Raw genomic sequence first — 26413 nt, 5'->3', positions numbered from 1 at the left:
TGGGTAACTACCACAGAACAGATAATAAATATAATACCAATAGGCTATATTCAACACGCCGCATGGTGAAGCAGGCTTTTGAATGTGTGAGTGTCCTACGAAAATGAACCACGCATTATGCACGTGCAATAGTGTGTGTAATACACCAACATTAAAGGAGCGTAAATGCATAAACCGAGAGCAGTTTTAAGTAGTCGACGTTAAACGTATTCTAGACACGTGTGTAAGTTTAACCCGGATTCATCCTTACTCGAGTCGGTTACCTGCTACTTCTTACCCGTTAGATATGTCAGTTGCCATTATTTCTGAGTTCCCTGATGTATACTATAGCCCGTATTGTAGATACAATACACCCACAGCCAGTGGCGCACCCAGGATTTAATATTGGGGGGGGCCCAAGGAGGATAATGTAAATTAGTCCCATAGGATCTTTTTCTTCTTCAAACCCTAATTTCTCGTTTATCGCCCTTTTGTATATTGCACTCGGTGTACCTATACCATGGTCCCCACATCCTGAAACGGGCCCTCAGGATAGGATATTTGGCGGGCCCCCTACCTACCGCGAACATTAAAGGCAGTGTGAAACACTACATTAACGTTTTTCAAATTGTGTTTTAGTTCAAATTAAGGGTACTCATACAGTGAAATATTGGCGATTTTTAATACATTTACTTTAATAATGGAGCAATCGAGTATCGACACATAATAATCAAAAAATATATTGCACAATTACATAATTGAACATGTTCATGGTTATGAAGTATAATAGCGCCGCAGGCGACTTTTTTATTATTAAAGCTAATGCATGATGTGTGTTTATCTCACTTATCTGGTCAACCCGACACGCCGGGCCCCCAGGCTAGAGCCCTGTCAGCCATTACCTACACCACTCCGGAATTCGGATGGACACCGAGAATTTTTTCACAGTTCCATTAGGGATTGGGTGTCTAAAATCATTCTGATAATTTTGGGGGGTGTCAGGGCCCCTTGGCCCCCCCTGGGTGCGCCACTGACAACGAGAGGGGCGGAAAAAGTAGGACCAGTCGTTGTGAATGTATCGGCTTTCTACTTTAGTCGCAAATGTCCACACTCAGAGTTCCCTGATAGAGTATATGCTTCATAACTTTGCACTCCAGCTCTAGGATGAAAATGATTTAACATATTCTAAAAACTTTTTTTTACATGTATTGTTTGTCTATTTATTTATTAGTAAATAATATATTATATTAATACAAGTAAATATCATTTGATCTAATTTTATGCGAGGTAATTACGCAAAGAGGCTTATCAGTATAGTAAAGAGTGCAAAAAAGTGCAAAGTTATAAAACGTTTACTCTGGCAACCCTTCGATATGCAGTATTAACTAAATTAGCCGTACAATTTTAGAATATTAATGGAAGGGGTTGCATTATTTTATTCTGCTTTAGGGCGGCACTTTACCTAAAGACGTCACTGTGTCTATGTGCTTGGTCAAACGGAATCTTTGATGGAATCTACTATTGTTATTGAATATATATACAATTATAGTTACAGTGATTACAGTGAATTACAGTTGATTACAGATTACCCAGGATTTATTATTGGGGGGGGGGCGAAGGAGGAGAATGGAAATTAGTCCCATAGGCTCCTTTTCTTCTTCATATAATTATTTTTAAATAATTTCACAATACACGGCGATATATTTGTACAGTTTCTCCTGGTTTTTATTAAATTGGAGGCATAGTGGCGGTAACCGTTGAGCGTGTCATCAGCGACTGGCGGATTGGAAGTGAACAGCGACCATGCTGGACATGTGTACCTAGTATGCTGAAACATTGCTTAAATAATATCGGCTGTGCTACCCGCTTGGTCTAGAGCAGTGTTTCCCAAAGTGTGGTACGCATACCCCCTGGGGTACGGGAAGAGTTTGGTGGGGGTACGTGCTGCACCGGGTTATGGCTACGCCTGGTGCAACAAGCATTAATACAACATCCATGCTAGGTTTATCGCATGCGGAAGAAGAGCAATTGTTGGAATTACTAGCTTCAGACGGATTCTTGCAAAATAAATATAAGGAGTGTACTTAAACATCATTTAGGTTGCAAATGCAACATGTGTATCCAGTTTTAACAGAGAAATTCCTGAAATACATTGCCTTTTTAAACTTCATATCTATGTGAAGTTGCTTTTTCAGCATTTGTAGACATTAAGTCAAAAAAAAGGAACAGCCTTTGGGTGTGGAACCGCATCTCAGATTAAAATTAATAACCAGGGAACCAAATTATGATGATCTGTCGTTTCAACATAAATAATTTCATCCTTCTCATGGTTTATAATGAATGTTATTTTTTTATAATATAACTTTGATTTATATTTTATTATGAATGAATTTTATTTTTCGTTTATTATTATTTTGTTTATGTACTACAAAAGGAATATATTTTGATTGTTATTAAAGTACTTATATGCATTTTTCTTTGACGAGGAGTACTCAGTGTTACGAAAATTATAGAAGGGGTACACAGATGTCGAAAGTTTGGGGAACACTGGTCTAGAGAGCTACAATATTTATGCCGAATTCCACCGAAAAAAATGTTCTTTTGATTTACACCACCACCGTAGTGGGTGTAGTCGTTCTTTTCGCCGAATGTTTATCGCAGATTTTTGGTTTTTTAATATTGAGGTTTCAACATATTAATTGAAAATGGACAAAAAAGTATTATTGCTTTTAAATTATACACAACCTACTCAATACAACACAGCCTAATATCTCGTTTATCGGTCTTTTGTCTATTGCACTCGGTGTACCTACACCATGGCCCCCACATCCTGAAACGGGCCCTCAGGCTAGGGCAGTGGTCGGCAAACTGCGGCTCTTTGGCCCCTTGAGCGCGGCTCTGCCGCAGATGCTCTCTGCCATATTTGATATGGCTACAAAGAAGAAGCAAAGAAAATGGAAGAGGATAACCGTAAATGTAATGTTGAATAGACCGAGACTTTGCGTTTATTCAAAACTTAAATGGCTTACCAACCTTTATTTATGTGTCGGGAAAAATTAGCGCATTCAAATTTAGAGAGATACTACAACTAAAAACTCGTAATTTTGCGCTAAATATTCTGTCGATTATGCAAGGAAGAAAGCAGCTGAGGAGAAGAGTCAAGAAAAATAAAGTTCTGTATTTAATTAGGTACTGAATAACATCTTTCAACAATGTTAATATTGCAAGTTTTGTGATTAGTAAAAAGATTTCCAAGAGAGGAAATCAAGAGTAAATTGAGAAATCGATTTATTGATGAGAACCTGGAATCGTGCTTAAAATTAAATCAACAACATACGAACCTGACTTACCCAAACTTTACAAGGAGATGCAAGGCCATTATTTACATTGAGTTTGTCAGTCATTGTCATGATTCAATTTTATGGATACCTGACTTACAATTTAATTTGTATTAATAAATAAGATCATTATTACGTATGATATTCAGTTTTATTCAGTGTACCTACCTATAATTTAATTATGACTTAAAACTTTAACTAAAGTTTATTAAGTAAATTAGCAGTGTACCTACTTACTACCTACGCATATAATTTCAGTTTAAGAAATTTGGCTCTCAAAAGAAATCTCAATCGTTGTACTGTTGATATTTGGCTCTATTGACTAATGAGTTTGCCGACCACTGGGCTAGGATATTTGACGGGCCCCCTATCCACCGCTTAGATTAAAGACAGTGTAAAACACTACATTAACGTTTTTTAAATTGTGTTTTACTTCAAATTGAGGGTACTTATACAATGAATTATTGGCGATTTTCAATACATCTACTTTAATAATGGAGCTGTCGAGTATCGACACATAATAATCTGAAAATATATTGGACAATTATATAATTTAAAATGTTGTGATGATGTGTGTTTATCTCACTTATCTGGTCAACCCGACACGCCGGCCCCCCACAGCCCGGGCCCCCAGGCTAGAGCCCTGTCAACCCTCCCCAGCCATCACCTATACCACTCCAGAATTCGGGTGGACACCGAGAATTTCATTAGGGAACGGGTTTCTAAAAAAACCTGACATCAGTGTTTCGAAATTTTTGTGTTAGAAATTAAAATCTAAGAAATTTTACTAAAAAGGGTTCTGGAGAATTACAAATCATTTTTTGCCATGTTGTTTGTCTAAGCCCAAGGTATAGTTTATTGGCTTTCGATTTCAATGTGTAAAATCATTCTGATGATTTTCATATTTTGGGGGGGGCCAAGGCCCCCTGGCCCCCCCCCCTGGGTGCGCTACTGCCCACAGCGCTGTATTGCGACATAATGAAATAGTAGACCTGCGACGTTAATGTACGACTGATTACCGCCTTACCCGTTGTGTATTTCAGTTCCCATTATTTCTGAGTTCCCTGGTAACTACCTTATTCTCAAAGCTGGGGGGAAAATTTACTGTTTCATCGTGTGATCTTGTGAAATATTGTTTTGACTAAACCTATCAGATGTGAATCGTTTTTATTTTTTAGCAATATTTACTGATGTGAACACTCGTTTAGTTTCAAACAAAAATGATTGTCCACGTGCATTGGTGTAGCGACAAAAATTTACAAACCATTGAATAATAATTGATCAGTATCGATTGAGAGTTATTGGTACGTCTCAAACAACTAAAGGTATTAATTATCTGCATTGATTTTCAGGCCATTGGAGGCAATAGATCCCGAGAACGGTATGCCAATTGGAAGAGACTCCGCTCTGATTCTACACAATGTCTCCTACAGACAGCAGGGCACGTATAGATGCACTTCTTCGAATACCATCGCAGGACGGGAGCGCTGGCATGCTTCAGACCCTGTCACTCTTGCTGTGGTAAGTATCTATAATTATACTAATAGGGCAGTTTTTAAAAGCTCAGAAACAAACATATTAAGAAAAATTAGGCGGAAAAGGATTCGGACTTGCACTTTTTACTGTTCGAGTAAGTGCTCTTATCGTTTGAACTAATTTAATACCTCTATGGTTCGAACTATCAGCCCGCCTATGACGCACGCGAATAAATTCAAATAACTAACTATCAGAGGTGTTTCCAACTTCGACAATGAAATAAAACCAATGATATGAGTAACGTGACTTAATATATTATATATAGTTAAATTCTCTGGAAATTCTTGTAAACACAACGCATATGACCGAGAGGAGTGAAGTCGCCTTGGAGAAACCTTCATCCAGCAGGGGATTGGTCCAAGATGATGTTATTTATATTGAAAATCCTTTATTCTGATTTAAACGCGAAACACACCATATAACACCATCAACTATTTAAATGGGAAACAATAAATTAACATACCATTGTCCCTTATCGCAATTCTAATCTGAAACTGACTCGCAAAGTTTACCAAATCAAACTCACTCTTATCTCCGATTTCTCAGAAACCACTCCTAACTGGATATTGTATTTACAACAATATGTTCTTTATAATTATTGTGTAGTTATGTAGGATTGAATTATATACCTAAACTTTATCATAAGTAGGTTATTTTTAATATCCGCAAACCCATAATGCATAAATTCGCATTATTTTACAACTTGACGGTGTCGTGGCGCACTGTTTGATCTACATACATATTTCACAGGTAGGACCGCCCATTGGCGAGGGCGGCGAAGCAGGTGGGGCGTCCGAGGCTCGGCTGGGTGCCGACGCCCGCGTCTCGGCGCTCGTTTGCGCTGAACCACCGCCAAGGAAGGCTGCCTGGCATTGGGGCAGCCTGACCCTCAGTGTGCCAGCGCAAATCGGTAAGCGAGATACGTTATTTGAATCTATACCGTTATGTTCGATATATCCGACCAAAATTTACATTCATGTTCAATTTTGTTTGACAAAATCGTCATGGAAACATACACAGTTTTTCGGAGTATAAAAATATTTAAAATTTGGGCTTTAGGCATAAAGCCCACCAAAGTGGCGCTCGGTGCGCTCTCTACGAAGTAGGCCCCCTCCCACCCGCGCACTACACACATGAGTTGCCTAGAGTCATAACTCACATATTCAAAAAAACTAGTTTTGAGATAATCGCAAAAACCACAGAACACAACTGTTTTTTGTAATTAGAAAAAAGGTATTGAACTCCCTTGAATATCAATGAGTGAGAGTCGATTTACATGATTCTTTTTTTTTAAGTAGGTACATATTATAATATATAATACTCCTACGTTATATGTAGGTAGGTAGTAGCGTAGGAGTATTATATATATCAGAAATTGGGAACACTTGTTAAGCCGAGTTGAAGAGTTCTACAGCGATCTCTACAGTGATGACACTGACAATACGACTATAGACTTAGATCTTCAGAGAAATGGAAATTCGGAAGACCATACTCCCGAAATTACATCCTGGGAAGTAACCCATGCTTTAAATTACATGAAAAGTGGGAAAGCCCCCGGGGAAGACGGTTTAACGATAGATATCCTCAAAAAAGCAGGAAAGGATGCAAATGAAGTACTTGCACAATTGTTCACAGCCTGCATATGCAAAGAGGATGTCCCAGAGGTATGGAAAAATGCCAGCATTGTCATTCTTCACAAAAAAGGTGACAGAGAAGACCTAGCAAATTATCGTCCAATAAGTCTACTCCCTATTCTCTACAAGACGTTCACAAAAATTCTCTCAAACCGTCTGCAAAATGTACTAGACGAGAACCAACCGAGAGAACAAGCCGGATTTAGAGGAGGATACAGCACTATGGACCATATCCAAGTCGTCAGAGAAATCATAGAGCGGTACCAGGAATACAAACTGCCACTATGCATGGGTTTTATAGACTATGAGAAGGCGTTTGATTCGATAAAGAAATGTTCAATACTCGACGCACTCAGAAAACAAGGAATCCCTGGACGCTATATAAATATTTTCAATAATATATACAGTAGCGCAACAGCATCTGTAAATCTCCATAAACCATCGCGCAGATTTCCTATCAGCAAAGGAGTCCGACAAGGTGATACAATCTCACCTAAACTATTTACAGCTACCCTTGAAGACTTATTCAGGCAACTTGACTGGAATGACAAAGGGATCCCCATAAATGGAGAATACCTGAGTCATCTGCGCTTTGCCGATGACATAGTAATTTTCTCGCAAGACTCAGAAGACCTCCAAAGCAGAATGCAGGAACTCGCTGAAGTAAGCAACAAAGTAGGTTTGAAAATAAATGTAACAAAGACGAAAGTCATGTTCAACTGCTTTGCAGGCCAAAAAGAGATCCTCATCAATGGCACTCAGCTCGAACAGGTGAAAAGCTACATCTATCTGGGACAACAAGTATCTATAGATGGATGTATATTTGATGAAATTGTTCGCAGAGTAAAGCTAGGCTGGAGTGCTTTTGGCCGCCTGAATAATGTCTTCAAAAGTGACCTTCCACTGTGCCTAAAGCGCAAAGTGTTCAACCAGTGTGTGCTTCCCGTGATGACATATGCGTGTGAAACATGGACCCTAAGTAAAAGAGAGATCCAGAAACTTAGAGTAGCACAACGTGGTATGGAGAGGTGCATGCTGGGCATAACGCGAAAGGACAAAAAGAGGAATGAGTGGATAAGGAAGCAGACAAGGGTTTGCGATGTAATAGAGTTTATTAAAAGCCTTAAATGGAGATGGGCTGGACACATAGCTCGAAGAAGAGACAATCGTTGGACAAATCTAGTCATCCAGTGGTATCCAAGAAGTACAAAACGTCCACAAGGTAGACCTAGAGGCCGCTGGATCGATGAAATGATAAAGTTCTGCGGAAGTACGTGGCAACGCAATGCACAGGACCGAGAGAAGTGGAAGCAACTTGAAGAGGCCTTCATCCAGCAGTGGATAGATTCAGGCTGATGATGATGATGAATACTCCTACGGCATAAAGCCCACCAAAGCGGCGCTCGGTGCGCTCTCTACGAAGTATGCCCCCTCCCACCCGCGCATTACCCTTCACCTATGTAATAAGGGGCTCAAGGAGCACAAAATAAGTTATTATTATCAGCGTCGCTCATAACTCTAAATATTATTAAATTTCTCGGGGCTTGTAATTAATATTCACGATGACATCATTCTACCAGCGAAATATCGGCACGCAATAACTAAACAAAGAGTTCACTGTTATTAAATAATGCCTTCTCGCCCGTCTTATTGACGACGCTGCCAGAAGCGTGATTTTGTTTGCCGTGTTCATTGAATGGACTACGTTGTATTTTCGTTAATTCGGCCAATGGGAAGCCACACATCGGTGACTCATGGGGTGGGCGGGCACAATGCGTCGTCAAATCCAGTGTGCGCTGGCGTATTTGATTACGTTGTATTTTCGATGATTCACATGGAATATGCGCAAGCGCCCCGCAAGTCCGCTTTAGTGGACTTTATGCCTTAGAGCAACTTCAAACAGACCCATTATTTCATGAAAAAATCATCTTGAACGATGAAGCTCATTTTTTGTTAAATGGCTTCGTAATAGGCACAAATGTCGCATTTGGATTAATGAAAACCCACATTTTATTCTTGAAACACCTTTATATTCACAAAAATTGCCAAATTGTACCGTATTTTTTTGAAAACGAAAATGCCAATGCGGTAACTGTTGAGACAAACGCTACAGAAAAATGATTACTGATTTTTTCTGGCATGAATTAGATGATTTTGATCTGGATGATATGTGTTTCCAACAAGCTGGTGCAGCATGGCCTACACATCATGAAGCGGGCCCCCAGGCTAGAATGTTTGGCGCCCCCCCCCCCCTACCTACCGCTAAGGGTAAAATAAGTGTGACGCGCTACAGTAGCGTTATCCATATGGTGTATTTTTAGCGATTTTTTTATATGTTTAATATGTACGAGTACATCCATTTGAATTATGGAGTTGCCGAGTATCGGCACACAGTAAAAAATTGCATTGTACAGCCAAATAGTTTTAATTATTAATATTTTCAGGCAAAATAGCGCCGCAGGCGACTTTTTTTACTATAAGAGCAAATTTGTGATCTGTGTTTATCTCACTTACTGGTCGGCTCGCCACGCCGGGCCCCCAGGCTAGAGCCATGTCAGCCCCCCCCCCCCTTGTGGGGGCCATGTGGTGCAGCATGCCTTACAGCTCATGACATTACCAACTCATTAAGAGAAAAAATCAGTGAAAGTATAATCTCAAGAAATGCCGTTGTGAACTGTCCACCAATATCTTGCAATATGACTCTATTGGACTTGTTATCTCTGGGTTTAAGTTAAATTATAGGTTTACTTTAATAATAAACCACAAACATTCAATGACCATAAAATCATCATTATTTGTATCATTGAGTGATGATTTATGTAGGAAAGTGACCAAAAAAGGCGGTCATTCGTATAAAATCATTTTTAAATGTTATCGCCATAAATTAATCTTAAAAATAAAATAAAATATCACATTGATATGTTTTACCGTTTTGTTTATATTTCAAATTAAAATTATACTCGTATACCTCTTATTTGATAACCCTTTACATCGCATTTACGATAAATTAAAACTCTAACCTAACTTAACTCAACCAAAAATACAATATGTTTACCGGTGTCCAACGGGTTTGACTACTTTTTTAAAGTGAGCTTAACTTGGTATATACATACTTACATACTTAAATTTACATTTGCAGGTCGCTACAGATCCGCCGAGGCCGTCCGCCGCGGTGCTTGCTACCTCTACGTGTTGCACGTCACCTCTACGACAAGACAAGACGCGAGAACGTACTTGCTACGCGTAGAGAACGAACGAGGTGCTACGGCACACGCCGCCCATCTTGTGCTACACGGTAACTACATCATTTTAAACATTGCATCCAAAGAACCAAAATGTAGTATCTCGAAATAATGCAGTTTTGTGTTAACTATACAACTTTTATCACTATTTCCCAAAGTGTGGTACGCGTACCCCCTGGGGTACGGGAAGAGTTTGGTGGGGGTACGCGCTGCACCGGACTTCGGCTACGCCTGGTGTAACAAGCATTAATACGACATCAATACAATATCCATGCTAGAAGGTTTATCGCAAGCGGAAGAAGAGCAATTATTGTTAGAATTAGCTTCAGACGGATTCTTGAAAAATAAATATAAGGAGTGTGCTTTAATATCATTCTGGTTGCAAATGCAACATGTGTATCCAGTTTTAACAGAGAAAGTCGTGAAATACATCTTGCCTTTTCCAACTTCATATCTACCTATGTGAAGTTGCTTTTTCAGCATTTTGTAGACAGACTTTTGGATGTGGAACCGCATCTCAGAACCAAATTATGATGACCTATCTTAACATAAACAATTTCATTCTTCTCATTGATTATTATGAATGTTATTTATAATATAATATAACTTTTATTTATATTTTATTATGAATGCATTTTATTTATCGTTTATTATTATTTTGTTTATGTACATAAAAAATAAATATATTTTGATTGTTATTAAAGTATATGCATTTTTTTTTTGACGAGGTGTACTCAGTGTTACGAAAATTATAGAAGGGGTACACAGATGTCGAAAGCTTGGGAAACTGGTAAATTGTCAAATCTAAATATAATTTTATTGTGAAGATATTCACATAAATATAGTCATACTTCCAATGAAATTATACGTATACATTGGAGTAGACTGTAGTAAAAATACTTACTAGAGTTTAGCCGAGTTTCTAAACATATAAGTAAGTTTTAACTTGGTACATCCAGGGAGGCGTCAAGCGGGAGTGTTAGGGATGCGAAACACCCCAGCGGCAAGATTCGGGAGGCGGCAAAAATCAGAAAAAATGTCTTTAATGATATTATTAAACAATACAATATGTTATTCGATTATATAAAATGAACTTTATGATGAAAGTTGTCATTAAATAATATTTCATAAAGTGTATTTTATTTGATACATATCATCATCATCATCAGCCTGAATCTATCCACTGCTGGATGAAGGCCTCTCCGAGTGGATTCCACTTGTCTCGGTCCTGTGCGTTGCGTTGCCACGTACTTCCGCAAAACTTTATCATTTCTATCTGTCTACCTTGCGGACGTTTTGTACCTCTTAAATACCACTGGATGACTAAATTTGTCCAGCGATTGTCCTTTCTTCGACCTATGTTCCATTTGAGCTTTTTAGCAAACTCTATTACATCGCAAACACATGTCTGTTCCCTTAGCCACTCATTCCTCTCTTTGTCCTTTCGCGTTATGCTCAGCATGCACCTCTCCATACCACGCTGTGCTACTCTAAGTTTCTGGATCTCTCGTTTACTTGGGGTCCATGTTTCACACGCATGTGATTACGGAAAGCACACACACTGGTTGAATACTTTGCGCTTTAGACACAGTGGAAGGTCACTTTTGAAGACATTATTCAGGAGGCCAAAAGCACTCCAGTCTAGCTTTACTCTGCGAACAATTTCATCAAATATACATCCATCTATAGACACTTGTTGTCCCAGATATATGTAGTTTTTCACCTGTTCGAGCTGAGTGCCACTCATGAGGATCTCTTTTTGGCCCGCAAAGCAGTTGAACATGACTTTCGTCTTTGTAACATTTTTTTTATTTTCAAACCTACGTTGTTGCTTACTTCAGTGAGTTCCTGCATTCTGCTTTGGAGGTCTTCTGAGTCTTGCGAGAAAAAAACATACATTTATAAGATATTTTATCAGTAATAATATAATATTTTCTTCTTTTCTTTCAGAAAACGCTGCTTTAGGACCATTAGCCGGTGCAGCCGTAGTGGTCGTTATAATATTTTTAGCAATCTTCTGTATTGTTCGACGATGCCGTAATTCTAAAGGTACCTAATCAATTTACTACAATATTTTAGGGTAATTGTGCCGCATAGGTGGACACGAGCTTTTATATATTTTTTTTACGAAAACAGTTTATTCCATGTAGACAATTATAATAAATACCTTTTTCTGTCGACTTTTCGATCCAATAATCGTTAATTGAAAATTTTCATACCCTTTGATACACCATTATCACAAAGTAAGATTATATGAGGTAATATTAGGTTGGGGTAGGTTAGATTAGGTTAGGTTATGTTAGGTTAGGTTTGGTTAGGTTTGGTTTGGTCTAAAAAGAAAGTTGTAAAATCTCATGTCCACCTCTGCGGCACACTTACCTTTTTTAGTGTTAGTTTTATTAAAATTATCGTTCAAATGTCTAATGTCTTTATATTGATTGTAGGTACAGAATAGTAATACCAATAATAATTCGTTTCGTGTTCGTTGCGATCAGTCTTGTATAATAATTATAGTTGTTGATTTTCGTTGCTATGGTTTTCTACTACTTATATTTTCCACATATCACCGGTGTTGCAATCTCTACTGTCATACTTTGTGTGATGACCAAGCTAAAAGTGCTGTAAATTGCAAAAATGGTAAAACACATAATTTTTCTTGACGTGAAATGCGATCTTAATAGTCGAAAAAAAGTGTTGCATTTGGCAACTTTTGGAAACACCATGTAGCCATTGAAGAATACGACGATGAATTGTATCGGCTCGCACGGCCATCTCAAATAAATATTACAATATTGTATTAAACGAATTTTAAGATAATCACATAATATAATATATTATGTAATATAGTAGAGCAACTTGTCTGAAGCCATTGATGCGGCTACAAATCCCGCATCTGGAAAACAATTTGTATATTTTCTCAATGTCTATTTGATCTAGAGCAAGGATCCAGTGCGTTGGACCAACCATTGTTCGTAAGAAACCCTTGTGGAGAAATTTGGAAAAATGGAAAAATTTACGTCATTATTAGCATTTTCACAACTGCTATTGTATTTTCGTTTATGCATGTAATATTGACGATATTTCGTTTAAATATAATTTGACAGTCTACGCATGCTCATCATATATGTATATAATAAAGTAAAATAATTACAAGATAATAAGAACTTTTTAAATTTTCTGTTGAATCATATAAACTTCAATTGACTAGCTTAAACGATCAAAAAAATTTGTACTTGATAGAAATAATACTGAAATGTCATATTGATTTCCATAGTAACGCACGTATATATTGATAATTTAGTTGCTAGGACCACAGACCCTAGCAACCAATAATGGTGTCGAAATAACTTTTCATACAAAACAGAATTAACTGAAAATGAATTCAATTCTACTTAAAGATGGCTAAAAGTATTTAAAAAATGCATTGGCATCGTGTTCTGATATCTAAAAGTTTCAAATGTCTAGCTAGTCGGGAAGTTAGTTAAAAATCGATTGCAAGATTTGTACCGGATAAACAACCACCGGACAAATAAGAATACGACCTAATAAAAACGTTGTAAAAATGGCCGTGACTAAACCTATGATAAAATTATTTTAATCGTAGCATCACAAAATTATGATTAAATTTCCTAAGTAATAACATATATGCTGGTTATAAAATAACTGAAAATTCATGAAACCAGTTAACTACAGAATAAGTAGATATAATTTACATAAAATTAGGTCACGTTTTTACCAAATGTGACATGAAATGTCACGTCAATTTAAAAATGTATTGGCATCGTGTTCTGATATATTCTAAAAGTTTCAAATGTCTAGCTAGTCGGGAAGTTAATTAAAAATCGATTGCAAGATTTGTACCGGACAAAGAATCACCGGAAAAATAAGAATACGAGCTAAAAAAAACGTTGTAAATAATAGTAATACAACATTGTATTCTTATTTCGTAGGAAATAATTTAATACACGCATTAAAAACATTTTTTCTAACATTGATGGTATTTATTTGATTTCAGAAAAAAACGAATATAGCGCATCCGAACTCAGTGGGTAAGTGCGTAATGGACATGTTACAGGTTTATCTTATTGTATATAATCAATTAATAGTTAAAAAACAGCTACAGAAATAAGACTCATAGTACATTCGGCTTACACGAAATACATAACCGATTATACATACAAACATATGATATGGATATACATCCTAAGAGTATAGTTACTTTGAAATGTCTGAAGCAAAATTAAAGTTAATTATACTTCATTTTGAGCACTATTATTTTAATTTTTATCGAAACGATTTCGTCAATGTAAAATAACTTATTTTATACAGATGAATGTTGTTAAAATAAAATAATCATATTACTTTTGCAAGTAGTACCAAGACAGAAAGAAAAGCCACAGATATTCTCCCAATATCATATTGAATTCATACACCAAAATAAAACACCCATTCAGATATAGGGTTTTCGGGTGGTACCTATATCGACTGGCTTAATTTTCGCCTATAAAGACACCACCAGCCCATGTCGTTATTTTTATCTTTACTCATACTTTTTACTCTTTACTCCCTGTTCCGGGTAGCAGACGACAAAGATACGATCGCCTTGATGGTGGCCGACCTCCGCTAGGGAATGGCACAATAAGAAGAACTCCTACTTTCACAATGCCTACTATAATAATATGCTCAATATGCAGAAATATTTTTTAAATTGTGTTTTTAATATAAATAATATAACAGCTTATTGAATTTCGTAGAGGGGTGGTAATTTGTAATAATTATTTTAATTTAGTTTAATATATTGTATTTATAGTAACATCTATCGGCAGAAAACAAAACTGTATGTTTCGGTCGACAGGTAATAAAAGTCTCTCGTCATTGAACAGTTGATACAAGTAGTCGTTGTCCATCCGCATGGATGTAAAACTAACAAATTGTATTTAATTACATTATAGAATAAGATTTTAATATATATATATCGTAATATAGTTCGCAACAGCAAGTGAACACATAATAATGGCCACATAAAAATAAGTTTCATTTTTTAATAAAAATATGTGCCCATATTGTGTAGTAACTTAAAAAGTAAATTGAATCGCAAACAACTACAAATGGTGACCACGACATGAAAAAAAACAACCACAATTCGTCATGCAATGATTAACTCGATCTGTATTATTATAGGGACAAGGCCGAAGGTTTACCCGCTGACGCAGTATACTCCACGACCAGGGTGTACTCCCCTGATGCCCTCAAGGTGCGGAGGGCAGCACTGGTGCTTCAGCCTCCTACCACCGTCTGAACACGTGTGACACGTGTGCCGTGTGTGTGTGCTTTTCCCTTCCACCTGTCAACAACACATTGCACGGTAGTGGAACTTGATACTAATGATTCTCGAGCATGGCTTTTAAAACAGCATTAAGTATAACACCATAGTCTTATCTTTAACATTGCAATTAAACCTATTGATATACAATAATTTTACTATCACCATCTGGGTACTTTCGAAGTAGTCTTTCTTTTTCTTGGCCAATGACACGCAAACAGGGCAGCATTATTCTGAGGGGGGCCGAATGTTTCATAGGTACCTAATACGTATTATTAAAACAGTGAACACACAATAATATATTTGATTCAAATATAATATAAAATACCTACATATTGTGTTGCATACTACCGTAAAGTGATATCACAAGTGTGACAAATCGAAGAATTAACCCGAAATATATTAACAGCACGATGGCCGCGCGACTTAAGCGTCGGTCTATAGAGTCGTGGGTGCCAGGTTCGAATCCTGGATCTGGCAAGTACACATATTGTTTTTCAATTTGTGTATGAGTGAGAGTATGGACCTAATAGGTTGAGCAAGTGGCTGACATCCGTTTCTCGTAAAAACGACATCTGTTAATACTAACCTCCACGCGATGGAGGCCCATATTATGATCTTATTAAGATCGGAGATGGTCGAAAAAAAAATATTTATTCATAGGAATATAATAATAATCCACTTTGTATATTGTGTAAGATCTTCAATATATCACTAATGACATGCATCATAGTTGTATATGTGTAATGTAGCATTCTTTTGAAATCTCAATAGAACGATTCAATATCATATCAAAATGTTTCTGCGAAAATGTAATTGTTAGTTACCGAATTATTAAGCTAATGCTGATAAGCTGATCTCTATTTGGCTGTTTTCGTTAATTTATTCTATACATCATTAAAAAACTATTTTTTATTTGGGGGGGGGCGGCAATTTTGGGTTGGCATCCCGGCGGAAACTACCCTTGGTGCGGCCCTGTTCATGGGACATAATAATTATATGGGAAAGAAAATAGTAGAGAATACTAGCATGTATATTGTCTACCCTTCCTTTAAAACAATATCCATATAGACAAATTTTACGTGGGATTGTCTCTGGGATGGACTACTCGGGTACTGCAGAGGCAAAAGAGGGGTTCAAAGAAGCTGCCTTACTGCTGATAATATGACAAACATTGCTAATAAAATGAGATGATAACTAAAGAATTTAGAAATACTCAAACTTATGAAGAAGTAATAAAACCAGTGCTCTAAATGGACCGTCCCGGTTCATGAAATCCAAAAAAAATATCGCTCCGTCTCGTGGAAAAAATAATTTGACTATTTGAACTAAATAGGCCATAAACAAAAAATCTAAAAATGTTATATAAAATATACATAACATTTATTAGACAACTGTGTTAGGCAATGACATTATTAATGGACGACGCACTCAGTACAGTAGCTAGCAAGTAAATTCAAACGTAACATTCGCACGTGCATAGGTAGACGTCAGGCAATATCCATTATGCGATATCACGCATCGGGAATTTATAGCAATATCACCTTTATTGTAATGGCGTTAGAACAGTGTTTCTATAATCAATGTTCATTTGAGCGAACCCGTTCGAACCGAACCATTCGGCAGACCGACAAGAAGCATCGAGAATTTATAGCAATATCACCTTTATAGTAATGGCGTTAGAACAGATTATGCCATTCGGCAGACCCGACAAAAAAGTGAGTGTCTTTTTTTCCAGATGCTTCGTCCATATTAATGTCATTGGTGTTAGGTAATATTTTTGGAGAATTATCGAGCGCTCAGATTCGTAAAAATTTTCATTTCGAGAGCTGAATAAAACGGAATGAAAAGGGTGTTAGAAAGGGCGAACCTGTTGTTGAATTGTAAATCATACAACTGATACTTATATTCTTAAATATTATATTTTTTCTTTCTTCTACTACTTTTTCTTCTACTTTTTAATAAATTACCTAACTCTTACTAACACAAAGGTGGGATTTTGTTATAATTATTAGGTACTTATGGTATTTTATTTTTTTACAATAATACCTTCCCATAACAAACGAAGAGACAGAATGCATGCTTCTGATGTTGTCGGTTGCCGTGCGTTTCGCTAATTCAAATATTGTTTTTTATGAGTGCTTGGATCCAGATTGCGGATCTTTACAAAGATCGATCGTTTGCCATTCGATCAAAATATTTATATACTTTGAATAGATATTTTTGGATATGAGATAGTTAAAATATTTTCATAAAATAATTATAAATAATTACAAGATAAAAAGAACTTTTTATATACCACGTTTTTTAATTTTCTGTTAAATGACTATTCTATGTAGGCATCCTATTAATAAATACTTTTTTTGTACTTGATAGAAATACTGAATAAATATGGAATACTGAAATATCACTTTGACATTTCATATTGATTTCCATAGTAACGCACGTATAAATTACTAATTTAGTTGCTAGGACCCCCTTAGCAACCAATAATAGTGTTTTACTTTTACGATTTGTTTCCGAAATAACTTTCTATACAAAACTTTAAAAGAGTTAACTGAAAATGAATTTAATTCTGCTTAAAAATGGCTAAGGGAAGCTAGTTAAAAATCTTCAATCGTCCAATACAAATCTTGGACAAACAAGGATACGAGCTAATAAAAACGTGGTAAAATACAGCTAACTGAGCTAACATTAAAAAATAGCTAAGTACCTACATAATATTAAAACTTCTAGAAAAAATATTCTAAATAATATTACTTATGTATAATATGTCTTCAGGTCTAATATTAAATATCTTTATGTGTTATGATAAGTGATAACACACGCCATACTTCGTCCAACAAACTATCAGGTTCCATTTAAATCCACAAATACGTAATGTTATTATAGTGTGTTGGTGAACAAAAATACATTTTGGAGTAACGATGACCGCGTGGCTTAAGCGCCGGTCTATAGTGTCGAGGGTCCCAGGTTCGAATCCTGGGTCTGGCAAGTACACATATTGTTTTTCAATTTGTGTACGAGTGAGAGTATGGACCTAATAGGTTGAGCAAGTGGCTGACATCCATTTCTCGTAAAAATAAAATCTGTTAATAAAAACCTCCACTGTGGACGCCCATATGATCCAATTAGGATCGGACATGGTCGAAAGAATGTATGTTTTGGAATACCCCTCTTCAATTACCAGGTATGAATGTTTAACATACCAATTGATGAATAATTAACGTGTGAGCAGTTTTGAAAAGGACCTTGAAGATGAACAACATATTTTATTTCAGGGTAACGTGGACACCGACAGAGACCACGTTTACTCGATCCTTGAACCCCGTGTACAGTACGACGTGACCATCTCCAGGATGGGGACTCCCCCAACACACCTGACCGTTTCTCGACCTATGGGAGGTCAGTCAATTCCACCGCCACCATCGAATCCTCCGCCCCCGCTTTCAAGACCCAGATCTCGGCGTTCCGCAAGGAGTAGCGCTAGGCCCAAGTCTCTTCAGTCATTTGGAAGTCCGCAGTATTTGGATCATCTTTTTCCTAGCACTGCTGAACTGTAAACTGGACATAATTAGAAATATACCACTGAACGTTTGACGACGAATTTCGATGGTGTCTTTATTAATAATTATTATATGCATTACATAAATTATGTAATGTCTTGTAGAGCAGGGGTTCCCAATGTACTTGCTGCGAATACATTTTCACCTTCATTTGTGTTAATACGGAAAACATTTTTTTTATGGAAATACTAATTTAGAAATTAATGTAATTGACATGCCTTGATAATAATACCCACATAATATTCAGATTTATTTTAGGTAGATACTGAAAATAATACTGAATCTTACGTGTACCTACCTAGATGGGTACAATAATTATTAATTACTAGTGCTGTTAATTTGAATCGATGCAAGATTATCCATTTTTTTATATTTGTTTTATTACCTTTTATTTTGTTAACTGTCAATTCATTGTGGAACTGCATTGTATTGTTGTTTTAATTTAATAAAACGCAATTTTTTGTAGTACTTTTTCCACTTTTAATCAATAAATTAGGACCGGTTTCGTCCGCCTCAGAAAATGTCCCTCTGAGGACTTTCCTTTTAATTTTTTTATTTATGTTCCATTAGAAAAAGAAGTGTATGAATCTCTTTTCTTGCTCAAAAGTGTGCTCCTGATCAAAAATGACTTGCAAACCCCTGCTATAAAGTATTTCAATAATAATATAATATATTAAAATTGTACAATGTTTGAGACAATTATTTAATTAATTTAATATTGAGGTAAAATACAGCTATATCGTACCTTAATATTATTCAATTAAAAATAATTATATTAGAATATTATTTAATAAAAGTAACAACCTTTCACATTATTATGTACATACATTCGAATTCAGTCGAAATATTATTATTATGGTTTTGAAACAAATTTGAATCATTTACGTTATCTGTTTCGAAAGTAAATCAGTTACTAGTAACATAAATAATATCTTTATTTCAAAACCATTATAATAAAATTGTGTTCAACAACGTAAACGCCAGTTCAATTAATTAATATAGGAAATGACGTCATTATTAAAATAATATTATGTACTTACTATAAATGACGTTTTAATATAACACGTAGGTAGTCTTGATTATATCCAAAACCGAAAATAGTATTAAGCCTAGAATATGTATGCAAATAAAATTGATTAAATAAATTTAATTAAAAACCTATCACCCGTGTACTACCTATTTATTTTATTTAAACTATTGAAAAACGTAATAAACGATAATCACTCTTTTCTCGCTAAATTCATTTTCTGATTAACTAAGCTCTTCACTCCTCTTGGTACCTTGCTTTTCTCAGGCCAGAGTGTAGCTGTAGGCTGTCCCTCGTAGCTTCATCAATTGGTCGCTCAACGGCGCCGACGTTCTTCCTCTGATTCGCCTTCGCTAGAGGTTATCCAAAACCACCAGTCTACCCGGATTATCAGGTCCGTATCGAACAATATAATATCCAAAAACGCGTCTCAGAATGATTGACTGGTTTGTTCTTCGGCTCGTCAGTTCGCTCTGTCTAAAGCGTCAATTACATTGAGCTTTTTTACGAGCTGATTATTGGCAAATTTATAATCTGCCTGTAAATTCGCCCAGTGTAATCATCGAACAAGCTAATAAGCAGGTTGTAAACACTCCACCGAGAAAAGTTGAAAGCCGGTCAACTTTATAAGCTACACGCCGGCTTGTGGGCGTATCGCGTCTGCGCAGTAGAGCGATGGTGGTGGAAAAACGAACTACTCATTTTGAAATTTACCTTTTTGACGTTTAATGGAAACATTATTATGGAGCGTAGCGACCTCCCGGCAAAAAAACGAACTACGTTCCGTCAAAATCGCTCGCTGGCTTGTGGCTTATCAGCGAATGGAAAATTTTGTGTGTAATCATGAAATCGCAGTAGCTTAACCGCCCGCTTTTAAATTTGCCAATAATCAGCTCATAAAAAAGCTCAATGTAATTGACGCTTTAGAAATACAAAAATGTTAAAAAAAAAAAAAATCTTGTTGGAATGAACTTTTTTCAGCAGTTTATCATTTTTTTAATTGTCTCATAAAAAGAGTTGCATGTAATGCCGAAGTGGCCAATTGAGTTACTCGAACTGTGTATTATGAACATATTAATAATAATTATATTTTCAAAACGAGAGCTTCAATTTTGATTGGCAGACCTTCCACATACGATTGAAGTATATTTGAGTCGGCTGTAAACGTTATTTTGCCTTCTTCTATTTACCTACGCCTACAAAATTCGGGTTACAATAGTCACCACAAAATGCACCTATCTTTTCATCGATCTCATGACGACGCAATGTTGAAATTATGTTTTAGGCAATATTTCCGATGTCTCGCCGTGAACAGACTAAACATCCTACCTAGTTTTACGTGCACACCCTCCAATGGTAAAAAGTATACTTATAACAACTGGCACTAGTTTTACTTCTTTTCTATTAAATTTGAAGTGTCGTTAGTAACACTCATAAAATGCGTCTACTGTCTGCGGTCAATAATGACAATTATTTATTATTGACAATCATTAATACGCGGAATAACAGCCGGGACAAAATTCCAAACCAGCCGGGACCAATGTGTGAAACCGGGACGTACTATGGTAAGCCTACTAATAGGTCGCCTTTCAAATATCTAAATATTCGTTTAATTTTACGCAGACGACTTTATTTATACAATTGTGAATATTAAAACTATAATTCAATAATTTACATACAAATAATACCTATACTGATCCACTAAACCACTAAAGTATTCAGTGTGTTTAAGTATCATTGCATAAAATATACTTTACAACTACGGAATAATAATATTTTGGTACGTAAAATAATTAATACGAATTCATTATTTCGTTGTAGCAACACTATGTGAAATGACATCATTTTGCCACTGACATTTTTACGAACTCGCCACTCGCCGGCTGACTCATGTACATGTTTTCGCTCTGGCAACACCGTTCAAAATCGTCAGTTACAAAAACGGAGCAGTCAGTTTCGGTCTGACATGTCAAAATAGTGAAAAAGTTATTTGTGACAAGTGTTTGTTTGTTCCGAAGAATTGTCAACAATGGCATCACAACCGGAGGTCGGCGTCGCGGACTTCGTCCTATTGGACGATCTGTCACCGGAATTGTTCCTAGATAACCTTCTCACGAGGTAATTAGCCGTATACAACGTGTGTAATTCTATACGCCGAATGTATCGATGTCAACAGGTAGAAGCTTCTTGTTTTCATCATGAAATCAGAGGGCGTGTCGATAATATTCAAACTTGGACCGTCTTGCCGTTTTTACTCATTGTTTTGACATTCACAAAACCTTAAAAGAAAGCTAAGGTCATTTGTTATACACACAAATACGCAACCTGTTTATTACATTATACGTATTATGTGAAGAAAAAAGTTTTTTTGAACAAAGTTTCAACCGTTTATTTGAATGTAAAGTTGAATTATAACAATATTATTTAACATATTTACAAATTAGTGCAAAATTACCGTTGTTTCTGTCATTATTTTGAATTTCAAGCTCAGCATTTTATTTTATTTATATTATGAATCAAACTTTACTTTACTTATCGAGAGGATTGCCTACAAATTGTGGAATTACTGACCGAAGGGTTTAATGATTATTAGATACACACTACCTATAATTTGCCTATCTATATAATATAACTCTGAATTTAAAGTATTGTACTATTATTCGTGCGTAGGTATCAATTTCAAAGTTTAGTCTTGACTTTTAATGTTGATGATAATGACCTATGTTGATACATTAAAATAATATGCATAAATTAAGTGAATAAAAATAATGTACAAAGACAACCTATAACTAAGTAGGTAATTAATTTTTTTTTGAAGTTATACTTCTTTAGGCGCGTTTGGAAAATCAGATCAGAATGTATTTTTGGCGTGTGACATGTAACACATAATTTATTTTTTCACACAAAGATAAACGCACTCGATTGGATTCGAACCACCGATTTTTCGGTTATCAGCCAAACGCACTACCTTTACGCCACAGTGTGATAATGCAATCGTGACGATTGTACAGTATAATATTATAGTTTAGAATTGTTCCGTTGCCTAGGCAGGGAATTTATTATTGTCGACCATTTGCAATTCCTTACGTAAACAAACTATTAAACGTCAAATATAAAAACAACGATAAATAATTATGTAATTTAGTAATATAAGTTAAAGTGTATATAAATAAACCAACGGCGTTCCAATAAGCGTTCCTTTTTCTTGAGTGTGTAATTTAATAAGATAATTAAGAGCTAGTCGAAGAATCTAGGTTATCACAAGTTTTGTTTTTGTTTTGTTACGCCAAAGAAGTATAACTTCTAACGCGCGTACATAAGTACACACACCGATTTTTTAAAACAGTTGTATGTCTCCTGGACAATATGGTTTTGTACTCATTGCAGGTATTGTAGAATCAACGACGATATTTTAAAAAAATGTATCAGGCTGTCATAAACCCCTGCAGGTAGATTATTTATGAAAAACGGCAATGCCTTCTAGAATTTTCACCTTTTTTACTAAGCTTAAAATAATATAGATATTGCATATTTTAAAAAAATGTATTAGGCTCTCATAAAATAGAGCTCATATATAAGGTAGATTGTTTTGTCATGTTCTGTTTTGTCGTGTTCTATTTTGTCTTGTTCTGTTTTGTCCGGTCACCGTAATTTTCAGCTGTGGCTTGGGCCGGTTTGGTAAAGACTGAATGTTGCAACTTTTATTATGATTATTCATTTTTTATTTCGGTCTGAAGCGTACATGCGCATGCGCATAGTCGTTCAATACCTACAACCAAGTAAACAGCACGTGTTGTAAACATAACCATAATAAAGATATATATTTATAAACAAATTTCTGGATACTAACTTTCTACACTGTTAATTTATATTCATAAAACTTTATGTATATTGGAGTGTATATTTATTTTCCATTGTAAAGGTTGTGTATCAAGATTTGAGGCTATATTTATGTAAGTAAGTAAGTATCATTTATGAGTAAAATTATATATCAATAAATAAATAAATTTTGTGAATGTTGAGTTGGTAAATAATTCAAACAATGATATGTTGTAAATTTACAATATTTAGACACTTCATACACAAAAATACATATTTTTACGGTTTAGGATAATATTTGTCGTTTATCCCATGTCAATTTATTTATTAGCGTTTTATAATAATTGAAGACAATAATAATTATTATGTTTCATCACAAAAGCCAATATCACGTTTCAGTTAAGAGGACGTTCTACAGAATTGGCCTTGAGAATTGAAAATATGATTTTTTAACATGTGGTCCATAATATCTGGTCTACTAGTTAATATAAAAAGGTCTTGTCAAAGTTGTTTGTGTTAATAAATTTGCTCTGTGACTGATCCGACTCATATTTCACATTTATTTCATCAGGGCTGTCGAAGACATAAATCATAATATATATTTATAATTTTAAATTTTTATTTATAATATATATTATTTAAGTTTTGTGCATCTATTGCCGGGTCCACACTGGCAACAAGTTAATTTGCTGGCAACCTCGTTAGATTTTACGATAATTATTGTAAAATTTCTTAAGCAATTAAGGTAAGTATCGTAAAATTTAATGAGGTTGCCAGCAACTTGTTGCCAGTGTGGAAATGGCTTAATATCCACTGTGGTTCACGTAGTGGCATGGACCTGGGGTTAGCTAATTCAGGAAGTCAACACCCATGATAGAATTTTTTCCAGTTTTGGTTGCATTATATTCCAAAACTCTTCTGTAAAAATCGTTTCCGAGTTTATAAATGGAAATTTCTCGGTGTACATAGTAAACAAACCTACGAATAAAAAAAGACAAAAAGGAACATACTGATTCATCGCAGTAAAATCTGGTAATCAAATTCGCCATTTTGAAAAGCGACGATTTTGCGTAAACAAATATCACGTGGTCTGTACGTGTGCGGCAAACTTCGAATGTGTTTGTAATTTTGTGCAAAGTGCGAATGTAATGTTTTCAAATAATTGATATGGATTAATTATACCATCGTATTATTTTCTCGAAATCATAAACATACTATAATAGTATTTGAGTATCAACCTATGTTCAATTTGAATTGGGTTATAATAATAATATACCCGTATATATATCAATAGTATGTTTGATACAAAATCCACCCAAGTTATCAGTACGTACTTGCACAGGTTTGATTAAAAACCATGATGAAATTAACATTTAAAAAATATGAATGCTTAATATTATTTTGACAGCCCTGTTTTCTGATCGGCTTCATCTCGCAGGTGTTCATAAAATAATAATAATTCTCCGCGCGGCAGAAATTATCAGTAATAATAATAATATTTCTTGAAATAAAATCCCGATGATTAGTGATTTTTGCGAAAAGATCGATTTAAATTGACGTAGTTACGACGCAGAGGTCCTTTTTATACTGAATTATATTTGGACGGCGGGCTCTTCAGCGGGCCCTTAAACCATTAAATAAAATAGGCTATGTTTTACTTTTGATTTGTAATAAATTATTATTGTTAGCGAAAATAGTTGTACAGTCGTCTGTTTAAGCAAAGATGGTCGAAATAGCGGTTTGCTAAATTTTTCAAACACAGGTCTTAAGATTTTATTTTTCCAAAGTAGGTACATTCTGCAATAATATTTTGTTTTGTTACACTAAAGAAGTATAACTTCGAACGCGCGTACATAAGTACACACCGATTTAGGAAAATTATTATTCTCTGCGTTGGTCTCATTGTTTTGTCAATAAAACTTTTACTCACCTACCTACTTTATGTACTTTACTTACTTATACAAATCTCAGAGCACTAATTATTAGTGATTTTTTATACAAATTAACCTATAATGTGATATCAGATTTGACGTGCAGCTACCGGTACTTTCTAGTGAAGTGACTATATCTCCTCTTCACGGAAAAAGCCACTGCTTTCAAAAGTTGTAATGATCGTATTCGTACCTTCGTTTGCCGCCCTTTATAATTTTCATAAAGCGTCGATGACATTGAGCTACTTTACAAGCTGCTTGTTGGCGAGTTTAATAGCGGGCGAGTCAGCTAGTGCGATTGTGATGATGACACACAAAACTTTCCACTCGCTCGGAAGCCAACAAGCTAGCTATTTGAAACCGTCATTTTTGGTACTATTTGACAGGACGTATTGAGTTGTTCGTTTTTTTACTGGGAGGTTCGCCACTATCGCTCTACTGCGCAGACGCAAATCGGCCCACACGCCAGCGAGTAGCGTGTAAAGTAGCCCGGATTTCAACTTTTTTCGGTAGATTGTTTACAATCTGCTTGTCTGCTAGTTCGATGATGACACTGGGTGAGTTTACAAGCAGATTGTAAATTCGCCGACAAGCAGCTTGTAAAGTAGCTCAATGTCATCGAGGCTTAAGCAACACTTGGGCTGCCTACCCCCACGGGACGTCACCCAAAATATGCCATCTCTCCAGTTTCACTTCCTTAGTTGTCTTATTTGGTATTTTTCATCCATGACATTTTCTTGACATTCGTAATTTTGTCTTTCCATCTGATACTTACTGAGCATGCGTTTGTACACTGACATTCGTTCGAAAGCTTCAAGTGTTTTGCTGCCTCCATTCCCTAATTGGTTACAAAGTTCCCTGGTATCCAGTCAGTATTTATTTCATTGTCTCAATGAAAAATAATATTTAAAAATAGAAACACCACACCTGTTCTTACTACGTATTAAAAAATATTGTTTTCATATATTCTGTAAACATTACCAAGAAATGAAAGTTTTTCATTGTTGATTGTTGTCAT

General features: G+C 35.7%; 2 protein-coding genes across 2 annotated transcripts in view; both read left to right on the top strand.

Moving 5' to 3' along the window:
- The window catches only part of LOC147073957 (irregular chiasm C-roughest protein), a 40197-nt gene extending 25169 nt beyond the window's left edge, over positions 1-15028 (top strand). Inside the window, exons 10-15 of the mRNA XM_085944709.1 lie at positions 4670-4838; positions 5604-5763; positions 9627-9782; positions 11680-11778; positions 13745-13778; positions 14911-15028. Of these exons, the coding sequence (XP_085800835.1) occupies positions 4670-4838; positions 5604-5763; positions 9627-9782; positions 11680-11778; positions 13745-13778; positions 14911-15028 (736 nt within the window). The remainder of the gene's footprint in view (positions 1-4669; positions 4839-5603; positions 5764-9626; positions 9783-11679; positions 11779-13744; positions 13779-14910) is intronic.
- Positions 15029-21536: 6508 nt separating this feature from the next.
- Positions 21537-26413, top strand: part of Myo31DF (Unconventional myosin ID) — a 76647-nt gene continuing 71770 nt past the window's right edge. The window contains exon 1 of the mRNA XM_085944481.1: positions 21537-21763. Within this exon, the coding sequence (XP_085800607.1) occupies positions 21675-21763 (89 nt within the window). The 5' untranslated portion in view covers positions 21537-21674. The remainder of the gene's footprint in view (positions 21764-26413) is intronic.

Source organism: Rhyacophila brunnea, unplaced genomic scaffold (genome assembly GCF_057557595.1).
Source record: "Rhyacophila brunnea isolate RB1 unplaced genomic scaffold, BYU_Rbru_1.0 scaffold_17, whole genome shotgun sequence".
Classification (NCBI taxonomy): Eukaryota; Metazoa; Arthropoda; class Insecta; order Trichoptera; family Rhyacophilidae; genus Rhyacophila; species Rhyacophila brunnea.
This window is presented reverse-complemented; position numbering and strand designations above follow the sequence as displayed.